The sequence below is a fragment of the Narcine bancroftii genome, chromosome 4 (genome assembly GCF_036971445.1).
Source record: "Narcine bancroftii isolate sNarBan1 chromosome 4, sNarBan1.hap1, whole genome shotgun sequence".
NCBI lineage: Eukaryota > Metazoa > Chordata > Chondrichthyes > Torpediniformes > Narcinidae > Narcine > Narcine bancroftii.
Window position 1 is genome coordinate 1639453 of NC_091472.1, and position 22427 is coordinate 1661879.

At 52.6% G+C, this 22427-nt stretch overlaps 2 protein-coding genes across 8 annotated transcripts in view; one reads left to right on the plus strand and one right to left on the minus strand.

Annotated features, from left to right (window-relative positions):
* Positions 1–7236: 7236 nt before the first annotated feature.
* Positions 7237–12489, plus strand: pomca (proopiomelanocortin a). The gene is made up of 3 exons (XM_069930354.1): positions 7237–7278; positions 9133–9280; positions 11538–12489. Exons 2-3 carry the CDS (start codon positions 9158–9160, stop codon positions 12339–12341), a joined length of 927 nt encoding a protein of 308 aa, XP_069786455.1. The 5' UTR covers positions 7237–7278; positions 9133–9157; the 3' UTR covers positions 12342–12489.
* Positions 12490–14057: 1568 nt separating this feature from the next.
* Positions 14058–22427, minus strand: part of LOC138760267 (protein EFR3 homolog B-like) — a 242207-nt gene continuing 233837 nt past the window's right edge. For all 7 annotated transcript variants that reach the window (XM_069930610.1, XM_069930612.1, XM_069930611.1 and 4 more), the window contains one exon: positions 14058–15005. In XM_069930610.1, coding sequence (XP_069786711.1) covers positions 14900–15005 — 106 coding nt within the window. In that variant the 3' untranslated portion in view covers positions 14058–14899. The remainder of the gene's footprint in view (positions 15006–22427) is intronic.

The window sequence follows — 22427 nt, forward strand, 5'->3', positions numbered from 1 at the left end:
GAAGATGATCGTGGACGTCAGGAGAACCAGGAATGACCACCCTCCACTACACATCAACTCTGTAGTGGAGAGAGTGGGGAAACCAAGTTCCTGGAGTTCATTTAACCAGTGACCTGTCGTGGACCCTTAACGTCTCCTCACTTGTCAGGAAGGTGCAACAGAGACTGCACTTCCTGAGAGGACTGAACAAGGCATGGCTACCGGTCACCATCATGTCAACTTTCTACAGCAGCTCTATCGAGAGCCTCCTGGCCAATGGGATCACCGTGTGAGAGGGCAGCACCACTGGGGCGAACCTCTGTCTGTCTAATGGGAGGGCAGCAACATTGGGGAGAACCTCTGTCTGTCTAATGGGAGGGCAGCACCACTGGGGCGAACCTCTGTCTGTCTAATGGGAGGGCATCACCACTGGGGCGAACCTCTGTCTGTCTAATGGGAGGGCATCACCACTGGGGCGAACCTCTGTCTGTCTAATGGGAGGGCAGCACCACAGGGGCAAACCTCTGTCTGCCAAATGGGAGGGCAGCACCACTGGGGTGAACCTCTGTCTGTCTAATGGGAGGGCAGCACCACTGGGGTGAACCTCTGTCTGTCTAATGGGAGGGCAGCACCACTGGGGTGAACCTCTGTCTGTCTAATGGGAGGGCAGCACCACTGGGGCGAACCTCTGTCTGTCTAATGGGAGGGCATCACCACTGGGGCGAAACTCTGTCTGTCTAATGGGAGGGCAGCACCAATGGGGCGAACCTCTGTCTGTCTAATGGGAGGGCAGCACCACTGGGGTGAACCTCTGTCTGTCTAATGGGAGGGCAGCACCACTGGGGCGAACCTCTGTCTGTCTAATGGGAGGGCAGCACCACTGGGGCGAACCTCTGTCTGTCTAATGGGAGGGCAGCACCACTGCGGCGAACCTCTGTCTGCCTAATGGGAGGGCAGCACCACTGGGGGGAACCTCTGTCTGTCTAATGGGAGGGCATCACGACTGGGGTGAACCACTGTCTGTCTAATGGGAGGGCAGCACCACTGGGGTGAACCTCTGTCTGTCTAATGGGAGGTCAGCACCACTTGGGCAAACCTCTGTCTGTCTAATGGGAGGGCAGCAGCACTGGGGCGAACCTCTGTCTGTCTAATGGGCGGTCAGCACCACTGGGGAGAACATCTGTCTGTCTAATGGGAGGGCAGCACCACTGGGGTGAACCTCTGTCTGTCTAATGGGAGGTCAGCACCACTGGGGCGAACCTTTGTCTGTCTAATGGGAGGGCAGCAGCACTGGGGCGAACCACTGTCTGTCTAATGGGAGGTCAGCACCACTGGGGTGAACATCTGTCTGTCTAATGGGAGGGCAGCACCACTGGGGTGAACCTCTGTCTATCTAATGGGAGGTCAGCACCACTGGGGCGAACCTCTGTCTGTCTAATGGGAGGGCAGCACCACTGCGGCGAACCTCTGTCTGTCTAATGGGAGGGCAGCACCACTGGAGCGAACCTATGTCTGTCTAATGGGAGGGCAGCACCACTGGGGTGAACCTCTGTCTGTCTAATGGGAGGGCAGCACCACTGGGGTGAACCTCTGTCTGTCTAATGGGAGGGCAGCACCACTGGGGTGAACCTCTGTCTGTCTAATGGGAGGGCAGCACCACTGGGGTGAACCTCTGTCTGTCTAATGGGAGGGCAGCACCACTGGGGTGAAACTCTGTCTGTCTAATGGGAGGGCATCACCACTGGGGCGAAACTCTGTCTGTCTAATGGGAGGGCAGCACCACTGGGGCGAACCTCTGTCTGTCTAATGGGAGGGCAGCAGCACTGGGGCGAAACTCTGTCTGTCTAATGGGAGGGCAGCACCACTGGGGTGAACCTCTGTCTGTCTAATGGGAGGGCAGCACCACTGGGGCGAACCTCTGTCTGTCTAATGGGAGGGCAGCACCACTGGGGTGAACCTCTGTCTGTCTAATGGGAGGTCAGCACCACTGGGGTGAACCTCTGTCTGTCTAATGGGAGGGCAGCACCACTGGGGTGAACCTCTGTCTGTCTAATGGGAGGGCAGCACCACTGGGGCGAACCTCTGTCTGTCTAATGGGAGGGCAGCACCACTGCGGCGAACCTCTGTCTGTCTAATGGGAGGGCAGCACCACTGGAGCGAACCTATGTCTGTCTAATGGGAGGGCAGCACCACTGGGGTGAACCTCGGTCTGTCTAATGGGAGGGCAGCACCACTGGGGTGAACCTCTGTCTGTCTAATGGGAGGGCAGCACCACTGGGGTGAACCTCTGTCTGTCTAATGGGAGGGCAGCACCACTGGGGTGAACCTCTGTCTGTCTAATGGGAGGGCAGCACCACTGGGGAGAAACTCTGTCTGTCTAATGGGAGGGCATCACCACTGGGGCGAAACTCTGTCTGTCTAATGGGAGGGCAGCACCACTGGGGCGAACCTCTGTCTGTCTAATGGGAGGGCAGCAGCACTGGGGCGAAACTCTGTCTGTCTAATGGGAGGGCAGCACCACTGGGGTGAACCTCTGTCTGTCTAATGGGAGGGCAGCACCACTGGGGCGAACCTCTGTCTGTCTAATGGGAGGGCAGCACCACTGGGGTGAACCTCTGTCTGTCTAATGGGAGGTCAGCACCACTGGGGTGAACCTCTGTCTGTCTAATGGGAGGGCAGCACCACTGGGGTGAACCTCTGTCTGTCTAATGGGAGGGCAGCACCACTGGGGCGAACCTCTGTCTGTCTAATGGGAGGGCAGCACCACTGGGGCGAACCTCTGTCTGTCTAATGGGAGGGCATCACCACTGGGGCGAAACTCTGTCTGTCTAATGGGAGGGCAGCAGCACTGGGGCGAAACTCTGTCTGTCTAATGGGAGGGCAGCACCACTGGGGTGAACCTCTGTCTGCCAAATGGGAGGGCGCACCACTCTGGCGAACCTCTGTCTATCTAATGGGAAGGCAGCACCACTGGGGTGAACCTCTGTCTGTCTAATGGGAGGGCAGCACCACTGGGGCGAACCTCTGTCTGTCTAATGGGAGGGCATCACCACTGGGGCGAAACTCTGTCTGTCTAATGGGAGGGCAGCACCACTGGGGCGAACCTCTGTCTGTCTAGTGGGAGGGCAGCAGCACTGGGGCGAAACTCTGTCTGTCTAATGGGAGGGCAGCACCACTGGGGTGAACCTCTGTCTGTCTAATGGGAGGGCAGCACCACTGGGGCGAACCTCTGTCTGTCTCATGGGAGGGCAGCACCACTGGGGTGAACCTCTGTCTGTCTAATGGGAGGGCAGCACCACTGGGGCGAACCTCTGTCTGTCTAATGGGAGGGCAGCACCACTGGGGCGAACCTCTGTCTGTCTAATGGGAGGGCAGCACCACTGCGGCGAACCTCTGTCTGCCTAATGGGAGGGCAGCACCACTGGGGCGAACCTCTGTCTGTCTAATGGGAGGGCATCACGACTGGGGTGAACCACTGTCTATCTAATGGGAGGGCAGCACCACTGGGGCGAACCTCTGTCTGTCTAATGGGAGGTCAGCACCACTGGGGCGAACCTCTGTCTGTCTAATGGGAGGGCAGCAGCACTGGGGCGAACCTCTGTCTGTCTAATGGGCGGTCAGCACCACTGGGGAGAACATCTGTCTGTCTAATGGGAGGGCAGCACCACTGGGGTGAACCTCTGTCTGTCTAATGTTTGGTCAGCACCACTGGGGCGAACCTCTGTCTGTCTAATGGGAGGGCAGCAGCACTGGGGCGAACCACTGTCAGTCTAATGGGAGGTCAGCACCACTGGGGTGAACATCTGTCTGTCTAATGGGAGGGCAGCACCACTGGGGTGAACCTCTGTCTATCTAATGGGAGGTCAGCACCACTGGGGCGAACCTCTGTCTGTCTAATGGGAGGGAAGCACCACTGGGGTGAACCTCTGTCTGTCTAATGGGAGGGCAGCACCACTGGGGCGAACCTCTGTCTGTCTAATGGGAGGGCAGCACCACTGGGGTGAACCTCTGTCTGTCTAATGGGAGGGCAGCACCACTGAGGCGAACCTCTGTCTGTCTAATGGGAGGGCAGCACCACTGGGGTGAACCTCTGTCTGCCAAATGGGAGGGCGCACCACTCTGGCGAACCTCTGTCTATCTAATGGGAGGGCAGCACCACTGGGGTGAACCTCTGTCTGTCTAATGGGAGGGCAGCACCACTGGGGCGAACCTCTGTCTGTCTAATGGGAGGGCAGCACCACTGGGGTGAACCTCTGTCTGTCTAATGGGAGGGCAGCACCACTGAGGCGAACCTCTGTCTGTCTAATGGGAGGGCAGCACCACTGGGGTGAACCTCTGTCTGCCAAATGGGAGGGCGCACCACTGTGGCGAACCTCTGTCTATCTAATGGGAGGGCAGCACCACTGGGGTGAACCTCTGTCTGTCTAATGGGAGGGCAGCACCACTGGGGCGAACCTCTGTCTGTCTAATGGGAGGGCAGCACCACTGGGGCGAACCTCTATCTGCCTAATGGGAGGGCAGCACCACTGGGGCGAACCTCTGTCTGTCCAATGGGAGGGCAGCACCACTGGGGGAACCTCTGTCTGTCTAATGTATGGGCAGCACCACTGGGGTGAACCTCTGTCTGTCTAATGGAAGGGCAGCATCACTGGGGTGAACCTCTGTCTGTCTAATGGGAGGGCAGCACCACTGGGGTGAACCTCTGTCTGTCTAATGTGAGGGCAGCACCACTGGTGTGAACCTCTGTCTGCCTAATGGGAGGGCAACACTACTGGGGTGAACCTCTGTCTGTCTAATGGGAGGGCAGCAGCACTGGGGTGAACCTCTGTATGTCTAATGTGTGGGCAGCACCACTGGGGTGAACCTCTGTCTGTCTAATGGGAGGGCAGCATCACTGGGGTGAACCTCTGTCTGTCTAATGGGAGGGCAGCAGCACTGGGGTGAACCTCTGTCTGTCTAATGTGAGGGCAGCACCACTAGGGTGAACCTCTGTCTGCCTAATGGGAGGGCAACACTACTTGGGTGAACCTCTGTCTGTCTAATGGGAGGGCAGCAGCACTGGGGTGAACCTATGTCTGTCTAATGTGAGGGCAGCAGCACTGGGGTGAACCTCTGTCTGTCTAATGTGAGGGCAGCATCACTGGGGCGAACCTCTGTCTGTCTAATGGGAGGGCAGCATCACTGGGGCGAACCTCTGTCTGTCTAATGGGAGGGCAGCACCACTGGGGTGAACCTCTGTCTGTCTAATGGGAGGGCAGCACCACTGGGGTGAACCTCTGTCTGTCTAATGGGAGGGCAGCATCACTGGGGCGAACCTCTGTCTGTCTAATGGGAGGGCAGCACCACTGGGGTGAACCTCTGTCTGTCTAATGGGAGGGCAGCATCACTGGGGTGAACCTCTGCCTGTCTAATGGGAGGGCAGCACCACTGGGGTGAAACTCTGTCTAATGGGAGGGCAGCACCACTGGGGTGAACCTCTGTCTGCCTAATGGGAGGGCAGCACCACTGGGGCGATCCTCTGTCTGTCTAATGGGAGGGCAGCACCACTGGGGTGAACCTCTGTCTGTCTAATGGGAGGGCAGCACCACTGGGGTGAACCTCTGTCTGTCTAATGTGAGGGCAGCACCACTGGGGTGAAGCTCTGTCTGCCTAATGGGAGGGCAGCACCACTGGGGTGAACCTCTGTCTGTCTAATGGGAGGGCAGCACCACTGGGGTGAACCTCTGTCTGCCTAATGGGAGGGCAGCACCACTGGGGTGAACCTCTGTCTGTCTAATGGGAGGGCAGCACCACTGGGGTGAACCTCTGTCTGTCTAATGGGAGGGCAGCATCACTGGGGTGAACCTCTGTCTGTCTAATGGGAGGGCAGCACCACTGGGGTGAACCTCTGTCTGTCTAATGGGAGGGCAGCATCACTGGGGTGAACCTCTGTCTGTCTAATGGGAGGGCAGCACCACTGGGGCGAACCTCTGTCTGTCTAATGGGAGGGCAGCATCACTGGGTTGAACCTCTGTCTGCCTAATGGGAGGCAGGACTACTGGGGTGAACCTCTGTCTGTCTAATGGGAGGGCACACCACTGGGGCGAACCTCTGTCTGGCTAATGGGAGGAGAGTTAAAGTGAACATTGAACCTCGAACACATGCCTTCCAGACTCTTTACCCTGGGGAAACTATTCTCACTGACCTCCCAATCCATCTTGGTCAGGTCTCCTTTTAGCCTCCCATGGTCCAACCTCTCCCCATAACTCAGGTCTCTGAACCAGGCAACATCCTGTTGAAACCCTTCTGTTCCCTTTCCAAAGCCCCCACATATTTCCTTTCATGGGGGAGACAAATATTGCACTCAGTATTCTTAGTTTCATATCACTACAACCACACCCCTGGGTCCCAGTGCCCATTCCAGTGGGACACCCCTGGGTTCCAGCACCCAACCCAGTGGGACATTCCTGGGTCCCAGCACCCATCCCAGTGGGACATTCCTGGGTCCCAGCACCCATCCCATTGGGACACTTCTGGATCCCAGCGCGCATCCCTGTGGGGCTCTCCTAGGTCCCAGCGCACATCCCTGTGGGACACTCCTGGGTCCCAGTGCCCATTCCTGTGGGACACTCCTGGGTTCCAGCATCCAACCATTTGGGAACCCCTGGGTCCTGACCATGACCCCACATCAGATCCCTAGCTATTCCCCCTGTTCCCTGCCCAGCTGGGCTGCGTGCCCTGTAATGTCGACATCCCCCCATCACGGGATGGGGTTGGAGATGGAGGGAGAGGGACAAGCGTCACCTGCGGCCAATGAGCCTGTCACAGTGGCAGCTGTCCTGAAGCCGAGGCAGATCGGGGAGAAAAGGAATCGTCACGTTACCACCGTGAATTTCAACCCTCGATAAACACGGCTTTGTTTCAAAGCTGCAGTGAAAATGATCAATGAGCCGAAAAATCAACATTTCACACACAGGAAGATGGTGAAATTAAAAATGTTGTGGCCAGCGTCCAGAGAAAGGCAGAGGATTTGCAGGTGGGCTGACATTTCCTGTGTGAGAAAGGTGCTAATCCCCCTGGAGAGGGGACAGGAGAGGGCCCCAACGTCTCAGGTGTCACCCTTGCTGAGAGCACACACTCTCCCCCACTCGCTGGCTACTTCACTCTTGCCTGAGACTATTGTACACCAAAAGGTTAATGTCATCACGGTGACGAGCTGGTGTGGAAGACAAAGTCAGCTATAAAAGGGCTGTGGGCGAAGGTAGGGACACCAGAGAACACAGCCCGTTCCACACAGACACACAACATCGGCAGCTGGAGGTAAGCGTCACTGTGGGTGGGATGAGGGGGGAGAAGAGCAATGGAGGGGTACGGCTCGCACTGTGAATCCCCTGTCGGTGAACCAGCACAGACCATGAACCCCCTGTTGGTGAACAGGCTCGGATGGTGAACCCCCTGAATGCCCTGTCGGTGAAGCCCCTGTCGGTTAACCAGCTCGGATGGTGAACCCACTGTCGATGAACAGGCTTAGACAATGAAACCCTGTCAGTGAACTGGCACGGACCGTGAACCCCCTGAACGGCCTGTTGGTGAACTCCCTGTCGGTGAACTGGCTCAGACGGTGTACCCCCTGTCGGTGAACCGGCTCGGACGGTGTACCCCCTGTCAGTGAACAGACTCAGACGGTGTATCCCCTGTCGGTGAACCAATCAGACAATGAACACCCTGTTAGTGAACCGGATCAGGCGCTGAACACCCTATCGATGAACCGGTTCAGACCGTGAACACCCTGTCAGTGAACTGGCTCAGACCGTGAACCCCCTGTTGGTGAACTGGCTCAGATGGTGAACCCCCTGTTGGTAAACTGACTCAGATGGTGAATACCCTATTGGTGAACCAACTCGGATGGTGAACCCCCTGTCCGTGAACCGGCTCAGATGGTGAACCACTGTTGGTAAACTGACTTGGATGGTGAATACCCTATCGGTGAACCAACTCGGATGGTGAACCCCCTGTCGGTGAACTGACTTGGACGGTGAACCCCCCTGTAGGTGAACCGACTCAGCCGGTGAACCCCCTGTCAGTGAACCGATCGGACAGTGAACACCCTGTTAATGAACCGGATCGGATGCTGAACACCCTATCGGTGAACCGGCTCAGACCGTGAACACCCTGTCAGTGAACTGGCTCAGACCGTGAACCCCCTGTCGGTGAACCAGCTCAGACGGTGAACCCCCCTGTAGGTGAACCGACTTGGATGGTGAACACCCTGTCGGTGAACCATCTCGGACGGTGAACACCGTTAGTGAACTGGATTGGACGGTGAACACCCTATCGGTGAACCATCTCAGACCATGAACACCCTATTGGTGAACCGGCTCAGATGGTGAACACCCTGTTGGCAAACTGGCTCAGACTGTGAAACCCCTGTCAGTGAACCGGCTTGGACGGTGAACCCCCTGTCAGTGAACAGAGTCGGACAGTGAAACCCTGTTGGTGAACTGGTCTGTGGTCTAAGCAACATCCCAGAACCCGATGGGACACCATCGCTGTGATGCCTCGCCCCGAGACATCAACCGATACAATCCCAGAGAACATTCCACCTCCAACCCCTCCCCATTCACCAGCCCCCACCCCACTCACCATACCCTCATCCCCCACTCCTACAGACCCATCCCACACCCTCATCCACCTCGTGTCCATCCCTGTGTCCACCCCCATGTCCAGACCCCATGTCCACTCCTTGTGTCCACTCCCCATGTTCACCCCCCATGTCCACTCCCCGTGTCCGCTCCCTGTGTCTGGGACTGAATGGATACTGAGGAATGTGTGGAGGGGGATTAAGATCAGTGTGGACATAAGTGCAGGGGAGAGGGGGTCATTGAGGAAGGGACTGGGGAGAGGGTCATGGGGGTGGGGAAGAGAGAGGAGTCACTGAGGGGGTGGGGGAGAAGGGTCACTGAGGGAGGATTAACACAGACCCTGGGCTCTGAGGGAGAGGGGTCCCTGAGGGGGGGCTGGGGAGAAGGATCATTGATGGGGTGGGGAGAGGGGTCACTGAGAGAGGGGGATTAATGTCACTGGGGTTACTAGCCCTGGGCTCTGGGGGAAAGGGGTCACTGATGGGGTGGGGGTTAGGGGTCACTGACATGGTTTCTCCCTTGTTGTTGGCAGACACGACTGGCCCTGAAGCCTGGAGATGATGAGGCGATTCTGGGAGGTGCTGCCTGTCCTGTTGTCAGTGTGGGCTCTCGCCTCCGCTCAGCAGTGGGATTGCTGGGAACACAACTGCCTCGAAGGTTCAGCTGTGCCAAAAGGGGAGGTATGTCACCTCCTTCTCCTGTTCCTGTGCAGTTCGGAGACCGATTCTGGTGGCTCCTCCCACTGCCAGTCACTGACTGAAGCAGGGGCTCCATCCCACTCCCACCTTAACCTAACCCATCCATGTACTTGTCCAAATTCTTCTTAAATGTTAAAATTGAGCCCTCATTCACCACTTCAGCTGGCAGCTCGTTCCCCCTAATCTTTTCCCCTTTCACCCATAACCCATGTCTTCTGGTTTGTATCTCACCCATCCTCTGAAAAAACCGACCTACATTTACTCTGTCTGTCCCCCTCGTCATTTAAAATACCTCGCTCAAATCTCCCCTCATTCTTCTACACTCCAGGGAATAAAGTCCTAACCTGTTTAACCTTTCCCTGTAACTCAGTTCCTGAAATCCAGGCAACATCCTAGTAAATCTTCTCCACACTCTTTCTACCTTATTGATCTCTTTCCTGTAGTTCGGTGACCAAAACTGCACACAATTCTTCAAATTTGGCCTCACCAATGTCTTTTACAACTTTACCATAACATCCCAACTCCTGTACTCAATACTTGGATATATGAAGCCAATATGCCAAAAGCTCTCTTCACAACCCTGTCCACCTGTGACACCACTTTCAGGGAATTATGTATCTGTATTCCCAGATCCCTCTGTTCTACCCCACTCCTCAGTGCCTGAACATTCACCGTGTACGTCCTTTCTTGGTTTGTCCTTCCAAGATGCAACACCTCACACTTGTCTGCATTAAACGCCATCTGCCATTTTTCAGCCCATTTTTCCAGCTGGTCCAGATCCCTCTGCGTTTTGAAAACCTTCCTCACTGTCCACAACGTCTCCATTCTTAGTGTCATCTGCAAACTTGCTGATCCAATTTACCACAATATCATCCAGATCATTGATATAGATGACAAACAACAATGGTCCCAGCACCGATCCCTGAGGCAACACCACGAGTCACAGGCCTCCAGTCTGAGAAGCATCATCCACCACTACTCTCTCCCATCCAGCCATTGTCGTATCCAGTTCACTACTTCACCATGAATACTTAGCGTCTGAACCTTCCTGACGAACCTCCCATGTGGGACCTTGTAGACAACATCCACAGCCTTTCCTTCATCAACTTTCCGGGTAACAAAACCTACCACGAACAAAGCCGTGATGACTGTCCGTAATCAGTTTTTGAATATCCAAATACTTGTATATCTGATCTCTAAGAACACATTCCAATAATTTACCTACTAATTACACCAGCCTGTAATTTCCAGGGTTACTTTTAGAGCCTTTTTTGAACTACGGAACAACATGAGTTACCCTCCAATCCTCTGGCACCTCCCCTGTGGATAAGGACATTCTAAATATTTCTGTCAGAGCCCCTGTAATTTCTGCACCAGCCTCCCTCAAGGTCCAAAGGAATATCTTGTCAGGCCCTGTGGATTTATCCATCCTTATTTGCTTTAAGACAGCAAGTACGACCTCCTCTTTAATCTGTGTCGGTTCCATGACCTCACTGCTTATTTTCCTTCCTTCCATGACTCTGTGGCCATTTCCTGAGTAATTCCAGGTTGTACATCTTTAATCTAGCAACATTGGGACCTGACCATTGCCGGACACAGAAAATGCCGGAAAACAGAAATGGACCGCTAAAGGAACCCCCTAAGTAAACATATCAAATGTACAACAAAACTTAAAACAGGGAATAACACTGTGGGGTGGCACAGTTAGCGCAACACCTTTACAGCGCCAGCGATCGTGGCTGGTGCTTGAATCCCACCCTGTCTGTAAGGGGTTTAACTAACAGCAGCAGGTTCAAACATGCTGGACCGTGGGAGTTGCTGGACCACAGAGGGCTGGGTAAGAGGTACAATCTGTACTGATGCAAAAGCCAATTTAAGATCTCCCCATCTCTTTGGCTCCATACAAAGCCGACCTCTCTGATCTTCACAGGGACCAGTTTTGTCCCTGACTATTCTTTTGCTCTTAATCTACCTGTAGAAACACTGAGGATTTTCCTTCACGTTGTCACCAAACCAACCTTGTGTCTCTTTGATTCTTCCTGATTTCTTTCTTGAGGTTTTTTTATACTCCTCAAGTCCCTCATTTGCTCCGTATTGCCTGTCCCTGTTCTAACCCTCTCTCTTCCTCTGACCCAGATCCCCAATATCCCACGAAATCGTCTGACAATGAAGGCTAAGACACCTTTTGCAGAAGTTGAGACAGGCTCCCAGAATTACCTTTCTGTTCATGTGTCTGCAGGAATGTAGTGATGGCTGCAAGGCCGTCAAGAGTCTGGAATTCCCAATTGACCCCAGCAACAACCAGCTGCAGCCGATGGAAGAGAACATCAGGGATTATGTCATGGGCCACTTTCGTTGGAACAAGTTTGGGAAGAAAAGAGCCAACAACACCGGATTGTCCGGCAGCAATCGAGAGGCTGAGAGACTTCAGGCTTTGCTGTTCCAGTTGCCGGTCAGAGAGCCACCAGCCCACAACATGGTCAGCGAGGGCATGGACCCCCAGCTTCCAAAGCAGAAGGAGAAGAGGTCCTACTCGATGGAACATTTCCGGTGGGGGAAGCCCATGGGCAGGAAGAGGAGGCCGGTCAAGGTCTACCCAAGCAGCTTTGAAAACAGGTCAGTGGAGAACTTGGGAGCAGAACTCAAGAGGTCTGAGTCGGCAGACTTTGGCCACCCAACACAAGTGGGAGGTGTGGAGATGGAGGGAGGTGACCAGAAGAAAGATGGGAAGGTTTACAAAATGACCCACTTCAGGTGGGGTAGGGGTCCAAAGGATGGGGAACTGACCCTGGGTCCTCAACACATCACAAACCTGCAAGGCCTGCTCCAGGAGAGTGTGGAGAGTGGCTGGCCCGAGGAAGAGGTGAAAAAGGATGGGGAAAGTTACAAATTCGGGCACTTCCGGTGGAGCACCCCACTCAAAAACAAGCGCTATGGGGGCTTCATGAAGTCCTGGGATGAGAAGGGGCAGAACCCTCTGCTGACTCTCTTTCGGAATGTCATCATCAAGGACGGGCACGAGACCAATGGTCAGAGCCAGTAGATCGATTGAACTGGGTGGCGGAGACACTTAGAGCTTGTCCTTCAGTTAGAGCCTGTCCAAGGCACCTCCCACTCATTACTGGACATGGTGTGTGACATCCAGGCTTCAGTGGCTGGGACTTACTGAGCAGTACAAATGTAAATGTAAATGAAGTTGGAAAAATAAAGAGTTTGGCAAACGGTCAGTGTGAGAAGTGACTGCTTCCCTCCATTTTGTTCAGGAGCTGGGTCTGAAATGGGCTGAGAACAAGAAAGCACAAGGTAGCAGGAACAGGACACTCAGCCCCTCAGTCCTATCCCACCACTGCTGATCTGCCCCAGGCCTCAATTCCTTGCCTCTGGCAGCTCCACACAGCCCTCAAGCCATATATTGTACTCCCCACATGGGCACTCATCAATCCATGGCCAACGCACATGCCAAACCATGGCCAATGCAGTCACCGATCCATGATCAGCACTGATCCGTGTGCAGTGCACACCCCAATCTGTAGTGTTTGTGTGTGTCTGTGTATGCATGACCATGAGAGTGTTGGTGTGTGTGCATGGGTATGTGTGTATTGGGGGCCGTGTGTGTTGGTGTGTGTGAGTGGATTGGTATCAGTGTGTGTTGGTGTGTGTGAGTGTGTTGGTATCAGTATGTGTTCGTGTATGTGAATGGGTTGGTATCAGAGTGTGTTGGTGAGTGTAGTGTGTTGGTGTCAGTGTGTGTGAGCACGTTGATCTGTGTGTGTGGTGGTGTGTGTTCATATTAGTGTGTTGGTGAGTCTGAATGTGTTTGTATCAGTGTGTATTGGTTAGTGTGAGGGTGTTGGTATCAGTGTGCTTTGGTGTGTGTATGTTGGTGAGTGTGAACATGTTGGTGTCAGTGTGAGTTGGTATCTGTGTGTGTTAGTGTTTTGGTGTCAGTGTGTGTTCACGTGTATGAGTGGATTGGTATTAGTGTGGGTTGGTATCAGAATATTTTGGTGTCAGTCTATTGGTATCAGTGTGTGTTGGTATCAATGTGTGTTGGTGTGAGTGGGTTGGTATGTGTCATATCTGTGTGTTGGTGTGTGAACACATTGGTATCAGTGTGTGCTGAAGTGTGTTGGTGTCAGTGTGTGTGAGCATGTTGTTCACAGTGTGTGTTGGTATTAATGCGTGTTGGTGTGCCTGTCCCTCTCCTGTTCCTTTATTTTCTTCCTGCCTGTGGTATACGTGAGACAGACATCAAGGCAGCAACTCTCCTCAGGCTCGGGCCACTCTCAATGGCAGCTGAACGAATGGTCTCGGAACTGTTCCCCTGAAATGGTTCTTTCAGCACAGACCAGTGTTCAGGAAAAATGCAGAATGATCTGTATCCGGGACGTAGTGGTGAGCACTACTCAGTTACAGCATCAGCGACCGGGGTCCAAATACCGCGCTGTCTGTGAGGAGCTTTTACGCTCTCCCTGTGTCTGACTGGGGTTCAAATCTGCGCTGTCTGTGAGGAGTTTGTAAACTCTCCCCGTGTCTGACCGTGGTTCGAATCCCGTGTTGTCTATGAGGAGTTTGTTCGCTCTCACCGTGTCTGCGTGGGTTTTTCCAGGGGGCTCCAGTTTCCTCCCACCGTCTGAAACATGCCGGGGTTGTATGTTTGTTGGGTGTAGTTAGGCAGAATGGGTTTAAGTGGCTGGAATTGGCTTTTCCCGTGATTAAATAAAGTGTAAAAAGTTTAAAATGGGTCCACACATGCTGCTGAAGGTTTAAACCTTGCTCTTTTAAATATTTATTGATGGTGATGTTCTGCAAGAGGCATCTAATATTGAGTGCAGGGGTCAGGCAGTTCCAGGACTCTGTGCAGGAACTGGCAGAGTTCGGAGAAGAGAGAGGATGAAGGAACAATCTGGAAAGACTCATCAAGCCAGGCAGGTTCTGTGAAGGGAGATGCTGAGAACCATTCCCGTGGAAGACCCTTCATCAGAACGGCTGATGACACGGCCGTTCACCAGGTTTCCAGCATCTGAAGGCGACTTTCAACTGAAGCACCATCTAAACATTGCACAACAAAACAGAAGTTTGGATGCACCCACCCCACTGTGCTCCTTGCCTCGAGCAATTCCAGAGCTCTCCCTGCCTCTGCCTGTGTGAGGCCCTTCCAATATTGGACAGGAGATCAGATTGGCAACTGGTTATAGTCTGGCAATGAAACAGACTGTGCCCATCTCAGCTCTGATCTAAACCCCCTGAGCGGAGCCGGTGTGGGCCAGTAGAGGCAGAAGTCAGGGTGCAGTGTGGACCTCACAGTTCTCCTCCAGTCCTGCCTCCCGTGGGGGCCAGCGGCCTGAGCTTAGTCACTCCGCACGATACTGCAGGCCATGGTCCCAGGCCAGCCCTGCTGGTGGGTAAGCTCAGGCCATATACGCATGCATATCTTCATTGTAAAGCAGGGCTAAGCCACAGGCAGCAGGGAGACAGGAGCTGGGTGATGGCCGGTATCTGCGGGATGGTTCATGTGGTATTCTGATGCAATTCTCCCAATGCCACGGCCTGGCAGGGGAACCAGGGTTTCTCCAATCCTCTGCTTGATGGCGTGATCCGCTAGTACACGCAGAGGTCTGGGAACTTCATCTCGTACACGGGCACGGAACGGGGCTGGGTCTGTCCATAGCTGGCAGTAATGTTGCCTGACGGGCTGGGGGGAGGCCTACGAATAAAGACAAGTGGTTATTCAGTGCCCACACAAACTGTGTCCAAGCAGCACTGGCAGACGGCTGGCCTCCCAGAGGGCAGAACAGCAGAGGCCCCGTAAGCCCTCGACCAGCATTTCTCCTTCCATCCATATCCCTCCAGTGCTGCCACCAGCAAGTCCAGCATCTGCTGCCCAGTTTTTGTAAATCTTACCCATTTCACTGTGCCTTCTTGTTTTAAACCACAAGATACAGGAGCAGAAATAGGCCATTCAGCCCAATAAGTCTGTCCCACCATTTAATCATGAGCTGATCCATTTTCCCAACTGCCCGGCCTTCTCCCTATAACCTTTGATGCCCCTGGTTAATCAAGAACCTATCAATCTTTGCCTTAAATACACCCAATGACCCGTCCTCCACAACCGCCTGTGGGAACAAATTCCACAGATTCACCTCCCTCTGGCTGAAGAAATTCCTCTGCATCTCTGTTCTAAATGGACGCCTTTCAATGCTGACATTGTGCCCTCTTGTCCTAGACTCTCCCACCATGGGGAACAACCTTTCTACATTGACTCTGTCCACACCTTTCAGCATTCAAAATGTTTCAATCCCACCCCCTCCCCAATTCTCCTAAATTCCAACGAGTCCAGGCCAGGAGCTGTCAAACATAAGATAGTCCTTTCATTCCCAGAATCCTCCTTGTGAACTTCCAGCACAGATCTCTTACCCTGGGAAATAAAAGGTGACCATTCAGGATTTCAAGATTTGAGTTACAGGGAAAGGTTGTGCAGACTGGGGCATTTTTCTATGGAGCGTAGAAGATTGAGGGGAGAATTGATAGAGGTGTTTAAGATTTTAAAAGGGACAGACAGAGTAAATGTGGATAGGCTTTTTCAATTCAGAGTGGGGGAATTCAAACTAGAGGACATTGTTTAAGGTTGAAGGGGGAAAATTATAAGGGGAACATGAGGGGAAATTTCTTTACGCAAAGGGTGGTGGGGATGTGGAATGAGATTCCGGCACACGTGGTCGAGGTGGGATCATTGGTTACATTTAAGGAAAGACTGGATTGTTACATGGATAGGAGAGGACTGGAGGGGTATGGACCGGGTGCTGGGACTAGGAGGGTGGGGATTTGCTACGGCATGGACTAGTAGGGCCGAACTGGCCTGTTCTGTGCTGTAAGTGGTTATATGGTTATACCTGTAGTCCTGGTGATTTTATAAACCTTCCCATGGTTACTCCTCAGTCTCCTTCTCTCCAGGGATAAAGGTTCTAACCTTAGCATATCAAGACCCTGCAATGCAAGTTACATCCTCATGAATCTGCTCCCTTACAGGCATCCTTTCGACAGTGTGGTGACTAGAACGGTGCCCTTTATTCCAGCTGTGGTCCTGCCAATGTTTTGTACTGGGCGCCTCATAATTTCTACACCGCTTTACTCGATACCATGGCCGATAAAGTCAAGCCATGGGGCTGAGTACAGGGTTAATAGGAGGATCCAGAACAGGGTGGCGGGTCAGAGGGACCTTGAGGTCCACCTCCAGACAACTCTCAAGGTCTCCGTCCAGGTTGATAGAATCGTTAAGAAGACGTGCGGAATGATGAGCTTCATTAGTCATGGCAGTGAGTTCAGGAGATGAGAGTCATGTTGCAGCTCTACAAATCTTGGGCAGACGACATTTAGAACACAGACCACTACAGCACAATACAGACCCTTTGGCCCTCATTCCTACCAAAAAACAATGAAACCCTCCCTACCCGTAACTCTCTATTTTTCTTTCATTCTTGTGCCTGTCTAATATTCCAGCCTCCACCACCACCCCCCATGAGATATTCCAGGCCCCCACAACTCTCAGTCCAAAATACTTCCCCCTGACATCTCCCTTAAACTTCCCTCCCTTCACTTTGTACACACATCCACTGGTGTTTGCTGATCCTGCCCTGGGAAACAGGTGTCCTACTTCATCCACCCTGCCTATGCCTCTCAGAATCTTGTCGACCTCCGTTAACCTCCTGACCCTGCGACATTTTGAACAGAGCCCCTGGAGGAAACGCATTCAGACACAGGGAGAAGATATAAACGAGTTTTGACCCAGGTCACTGGCGCTGTGATAGAATTGCGCTAACTGCTACATTATCCATGACCCCAACCCCCCCCAGTAAACCTACTCCACAATAATGTAAACCTTCACTACCTCACACACATAACACAAGCTTCACCGCAAAGCACCTCGGAGTTTTGAGGTGGCCCATAGCAAGCTTAAACCCAACCTACCTCAGGGCTTTGAGGTGAACCACAGCAAGCTCCATCCCAACCTGCCTCGGAGGTTTGAGGTGGCCTATAACAAACTCCAACCCAACCTATCTCGGAGCTTTGAGGAGGCCCATAGCAAGCACCAACCCAACCTACCTTGGAGCTTTGAGGTAGCCCATAGCAAGTTACAACACAACATACCAAGGAGTTTTGAGGTGGCCATAGCAAGCTCCAACCCAACCCTCATCGGGGCTTTGAGATGGCCCATAGCAAGCTCTAACCCAACCTATCTCGGAATTTTGCGGTGGAACATAGCAAGTTGTAACCCAACCTACCTTGGAGCTTTGAGGTAGCCCATAGCAAGTTCCAACCCAACCTACCAAGGAGTTTTGAGGTGGCCATAGCAAGCTCCAACTCAACCCTCATCGGGCTTTGAGATGGCCCATAGCAAGCTCAAACCCAACCTACCTCGGGAGTTGGAGATAGTCCATAGCAAGCTCCAACCCAACCTACCTTGGAGTTTTGAGGTGGCCCATAGCAACCTCTAACCCAATCTATCTCGGAGTTTTGCGGTGGAACATTGCAAGTTGCAACCGAAACTACCTCAGAGTTTTGAGGTGGCCCATAGCAATCTCCATCCCATCCTGCCTCAGAGGTTTGAGGTGGCCTATAGCAAGCTCCAACCCAACCTACCTCGGAGCTTTGAGGTGGCCCATAGCAAGCACCAACCCAACCTACCTTGGAGCTTTGAGGTAGCCCATAGCAAGTTCCAACCCAACCTACCTCGGAGTTTTGATGTGCCATAGCAAGCTCCAACCCAACCCTCATCGGGGCTTTGAGATGGCCCATAGCAAGCTCCAACACAATCTACTTCGGAGTCTTCAGGTGGCCATAGGAAGCTCCAACCCAACCTACTTGGGGGTTGGAGATAGTCCATAGCAAGCTCCAACCCAACCTACCTCGGAGCTTTGAGATGGCCCATAGCAAGCACCAACCCAACCTACCTTGGAGCTTTGAGGTAGCCCATAGCAAGTTCCAACCCAACCTATCTCGGAGTTTTGAGGTGCCATAGCAAGCTCCAACCCAACCCTCATTGGGGCTCTGAGATGGCCCATAGCAAGCTTAAACCCAACCTACCTCAGGGCTTTGAGGTGAACCACAGCAAGCTCCATCCCAACCTGCCTCGGAGGTTTGAGGTGGCCTATAACAAACTCCAACCCAACCTATCTCGGAGCTTTGAGGAGGCCCATAGCAAGCACCAACCCAACCTACCTTGGAGCTTTGAGGTAGCCCATAGCAAGTTACAACCCAACATACCAAGGAGTTTTGAGGTGGCCATAGCAAGCTCCAACCCAACCCTCATCGGGACTTTGAGATGGCCCATAGCAAGCTCTAACCCAATCTATCTCGGAATTTTGCGGTGAAACATAGCAAGTTGTAACCCAACCTACCTCGGAGCTTTGAGGTGGCCCATAGCAAGCACCAACCCAACCTACCTTGGAGCTTTGAGGTAGCCCATAGCAAGTTCCAACCAAACCTACCTCGGAGTTTTGATGTGCCATAGCAAGCTCCAACACAACCCTCATCGGGGCTTTGAGATGGCCCATAGCAAGCTCCAACACAACCTACTTCGGAGTTTTCATGTGGCCCATAGCAAGCTCCAACCCAACCTACCTCGGGGGTTGGAGATAGCCCATAGCAAGCTCCAACCCAACCTACCTCGGAGCTTTGAGGTGGCCCATAGCAAGCTCCAACCCAACCCTCATTGGGGCTTTGAGATGGCCCATAGCAAGCTCCAACCAAACCTACCTCGGAGCTTTGAGGTGAACCACAGCAAGCTCCATCCCAACCTGCCTTGGAGGTTTGAGGTGGAACATAGCAAGTTCCAACCCAACCTACCAAGGGGTTTTGAGGTGGCCATAGCAAGCTCCAACCCAACCCTCATTGGGGCTTTGAGATGGCCCATACCAAGCTCAAACCCAACCTACCTCAGGGGTTGGAGATAGTCCATAGCAAGCTCCAACCCACCCTAGCTTGGGACTTTGAGGTGACCCATAGCAAGCTCCAACCCAACCTACCTTGGAGTTTTGAGGTGGCCCATAGCAACCTCTAACCCAATCTATCTTGGAGTTTTGCGGTGGAACATTGCAAGTTGCAACCGAAACTACCTCAGAGTTTTGAGGTGGCCCATAGCAAGTTCCAACCCAAACTACCTCAGAGTTTTGAGGTGGCCCACAGCAATCTCCATCCCAACCTGCCTCAGAGGTTTGAGATGGCCTATAGCAAGCACCAACCCAACCTACCTCGGAGCTTTGAGGTGACCCATAGCAAGCACCAACCCAACCTACCTTCAAACTTTAAGGTAGCCCATAGCAAGTTCCAACCCATCCTACCTCGGAGTTTTGAAGTGGCCATAGCAAGCTCCAACCCAACCCTCATCGGGGCTTTGAGATGGCCAATAGCAAGCTCCAACACAATCTACTTCGGAGTTTTCAGCTGGCCCATAGCAGGCTTCAACTCAACCTACCTTGGAGCTTTGAGATAGCCCATAGCAAGTTCCAACCCAACCTACCTCGGAGTTTTGAAGTGGCCACAGCAAGCTCCAACCCAACCCTCATCGGGGCTTTGAGATGGCCAATAGCAAGCTCCAACACAATCTACTTCGGAGTTTTCAGGTGGCCCATAACATAACATAACAATTTACAGCACGGAAACAGGCCATTAGGCCCTTCTAGTCCGCACCGAACCAAACACCCCTCTCTAGTCCCACCTCCCTGCACAATGCCCATAACCCTCCATCTTCTTCTCATCCATATACCTGTCCAACCTTTTCTTAAATAATACAATTGACTCTGCCGCCACTATTTCTCCTGGAAGCTCATTCCACACGGCTACCACTCTCTGAGTAAAGAAGTTCCCCCTCATGTTACCTCTAAACCTCTGCCCCTTAATTCTTAACTCATGTCCTCTTGTTTTAATCTTTCCTCCTCTTAACGGAAATAGTCTATCCACATCCACTCTGTCTATCCCTTTCATAATCTTAAATACTTCTATCAAATCCCCTCTCAACCTTCTACGCTCCAAAGAATAAAGACCTAATCTGTCCAATCTCTCCCTATACTCTAGATGCTTAAACCCAGGTAACATTCTGGTAAATCTTCTCTGCACTCTCTCCTCTCTGTTTATATCCTTCCTATAATTAGGCGACCAGAACTGCACACAGAACTCCAAATTAGGCCGCACCAACGTCTTATACAGTCTCAACATCACCTCCCAACTCCTATATTCCATGCAATGATTGATAAAGGCCAGCATACTAAAAGCCTTCTTCACCACCCTATTCACGTGAGTTTCTACCTTCAGGGAACGATGTACCGTCACTCCTAAATCTTTCTGCTCTTCTGTATTCCTCAATGCTCTCCCATTTACCACATATGTCCTATTCTGATTCTTCTTACCAAAATGAAGCACCTCACACTTATCAGCATTAAATTCCATCTGCCATTTTTCAGCCCACTTTTCTAAGCAGCCCAAATCCCTCTGCAATCCTTGAAAACCTTCTTCATTAGCCACTATTCCACCTATCTTAGTATCGTCTGCATATTTACTAATCCAATTTACCACCCCATCATCTAGATCATTAATGTATATAACGAACAACAATGGGCCCAATACAGATCCTTGAGGCACACCACTGGTCACCGGCCTCCAACCTGACAGACAATTATCCACTACCACTCTCTGGCCTTTCCCTTTCAGCCAATGTTCAATCCATTTGACTATCTCAAAATTTATACCTAAAGACTGCACCTTCTTAACTAACCTTCCATGTGGTACCTTATCGAAGGCCTTACTGAAGTCCATATAGACAACATCCACTGCGCTACCCTCATCCACATTCCTAGTCACCTCTTCAAAAAATTCAATCAGATTGGTCAAACATGACCTTCCTCCCACAAATCCATGTTGAGTGCTCCTGATCAGACCCTGTCTATCCAGATGTTTATAGCAGGCTTCAACTCAACCTAACTTGGAGCTTTGAGGTAGCCCATAGCAAGTTCCGACCCAACCTACCTCAGAGCTTTCAGGTGTCCCATAGCAAGCTCCAACCTACCTAGCTCAGAGTTTTGAAGTGGCCCATAGCAAGCTCCAATTCAACCACCCTGGAGTTTTGAGATGGCCCATATAAGCTCCAACGCAACCTATCTCAGAGCTGAGGTGGCCAATTTCAAGCACAAACCATACCTACCTCGGAGCTTTGAGGTGGGCCAAAGCAAGGCCCAATCTGACCTACCTTGGAGTTGTGAAGTGGTCCACATCAAGCTCCATCCAACCTACCTTGGAGCTTTAAGGTGGCCTATAGCAAGCTCCAACCCAACCTACCTCAGAGCTTTGAGGTGGCTCACAGCAAGCACCAACCCTACCTATCTCAGAGCATTCAGATGGCCCATAGCAAGCTCCAGGCCAACGTAACTTGGAGCTTTGAGGTGGCCCATAGCAAGCTCAAACCCAACCTACCTCGGGGCTTTGAGATAGTCCATAGCAAGCTCCATCCAACCTACCTTGGAGTTTTAAGGTGGCCCACAGCAAGCTCCAACCAAACCTGCCTAGTAGGTTTGAGGTGGCCTATAGCAAGCTCCAACCCTACCTAGCTCGGAGTTTTGAAGTGGCCAATAGCAAGCTCCAATTCAAACCACCTCGGAGTTTTGAGATGGCTCATATAAGCTCCAACCCAACCTGCCTCGGAGCTTTGAGGTGGCCCATAGCAAGGTCCAACCCGACCTACCTTGGATTTGTGAGGTGGCCCACATCAAGCTCCATCCAACCTACCTTGGAGTTTTGAGGTGGCCCATAGCAAGTACCAACCCTACCTACCTTGGAGCTTTATGGTGGCCCATAGCAAGCTGCAACCCGACCTACCTCAGAGTTGTGCGATGGCCCACATCAAGCTCCACCCAACCTACCTCGGAGTTTTGAGGTGGCCCATAGCAAGCACCAACCCTACCTACCTCGGAGCATTCAGATGGCCCATAGCAAGCTGCAACCCGACCTACCTCGGAGTTGTGAGATAGTCCATAGCAAGCTCCAACCCACCCTAGTTCGGGACTTTGAGGTGGCCCATAGCAAGCTCCAACCAATCCTACCTCAGAATTTTATGTTGACCCATAGCAAGCTCCAACTC

Bases quoted from the DNA above. Each gene is read 5' to 3' on its own strand.
- pomca (XM_069930354.1), top strand. From the start codon at position 9,158: ATGATGAGGCGATTCTGGGAGGTGCTGCCTGTCCTGTTGTCAGTGTGG. The intron at 9,281-11,537 runs GTATGTCACCTC...ATGTGTCTGCAG, and splicing joins CAGCTGTGCCAAAAGGGGAG to GAATGTAGTGATGGCTGCAA.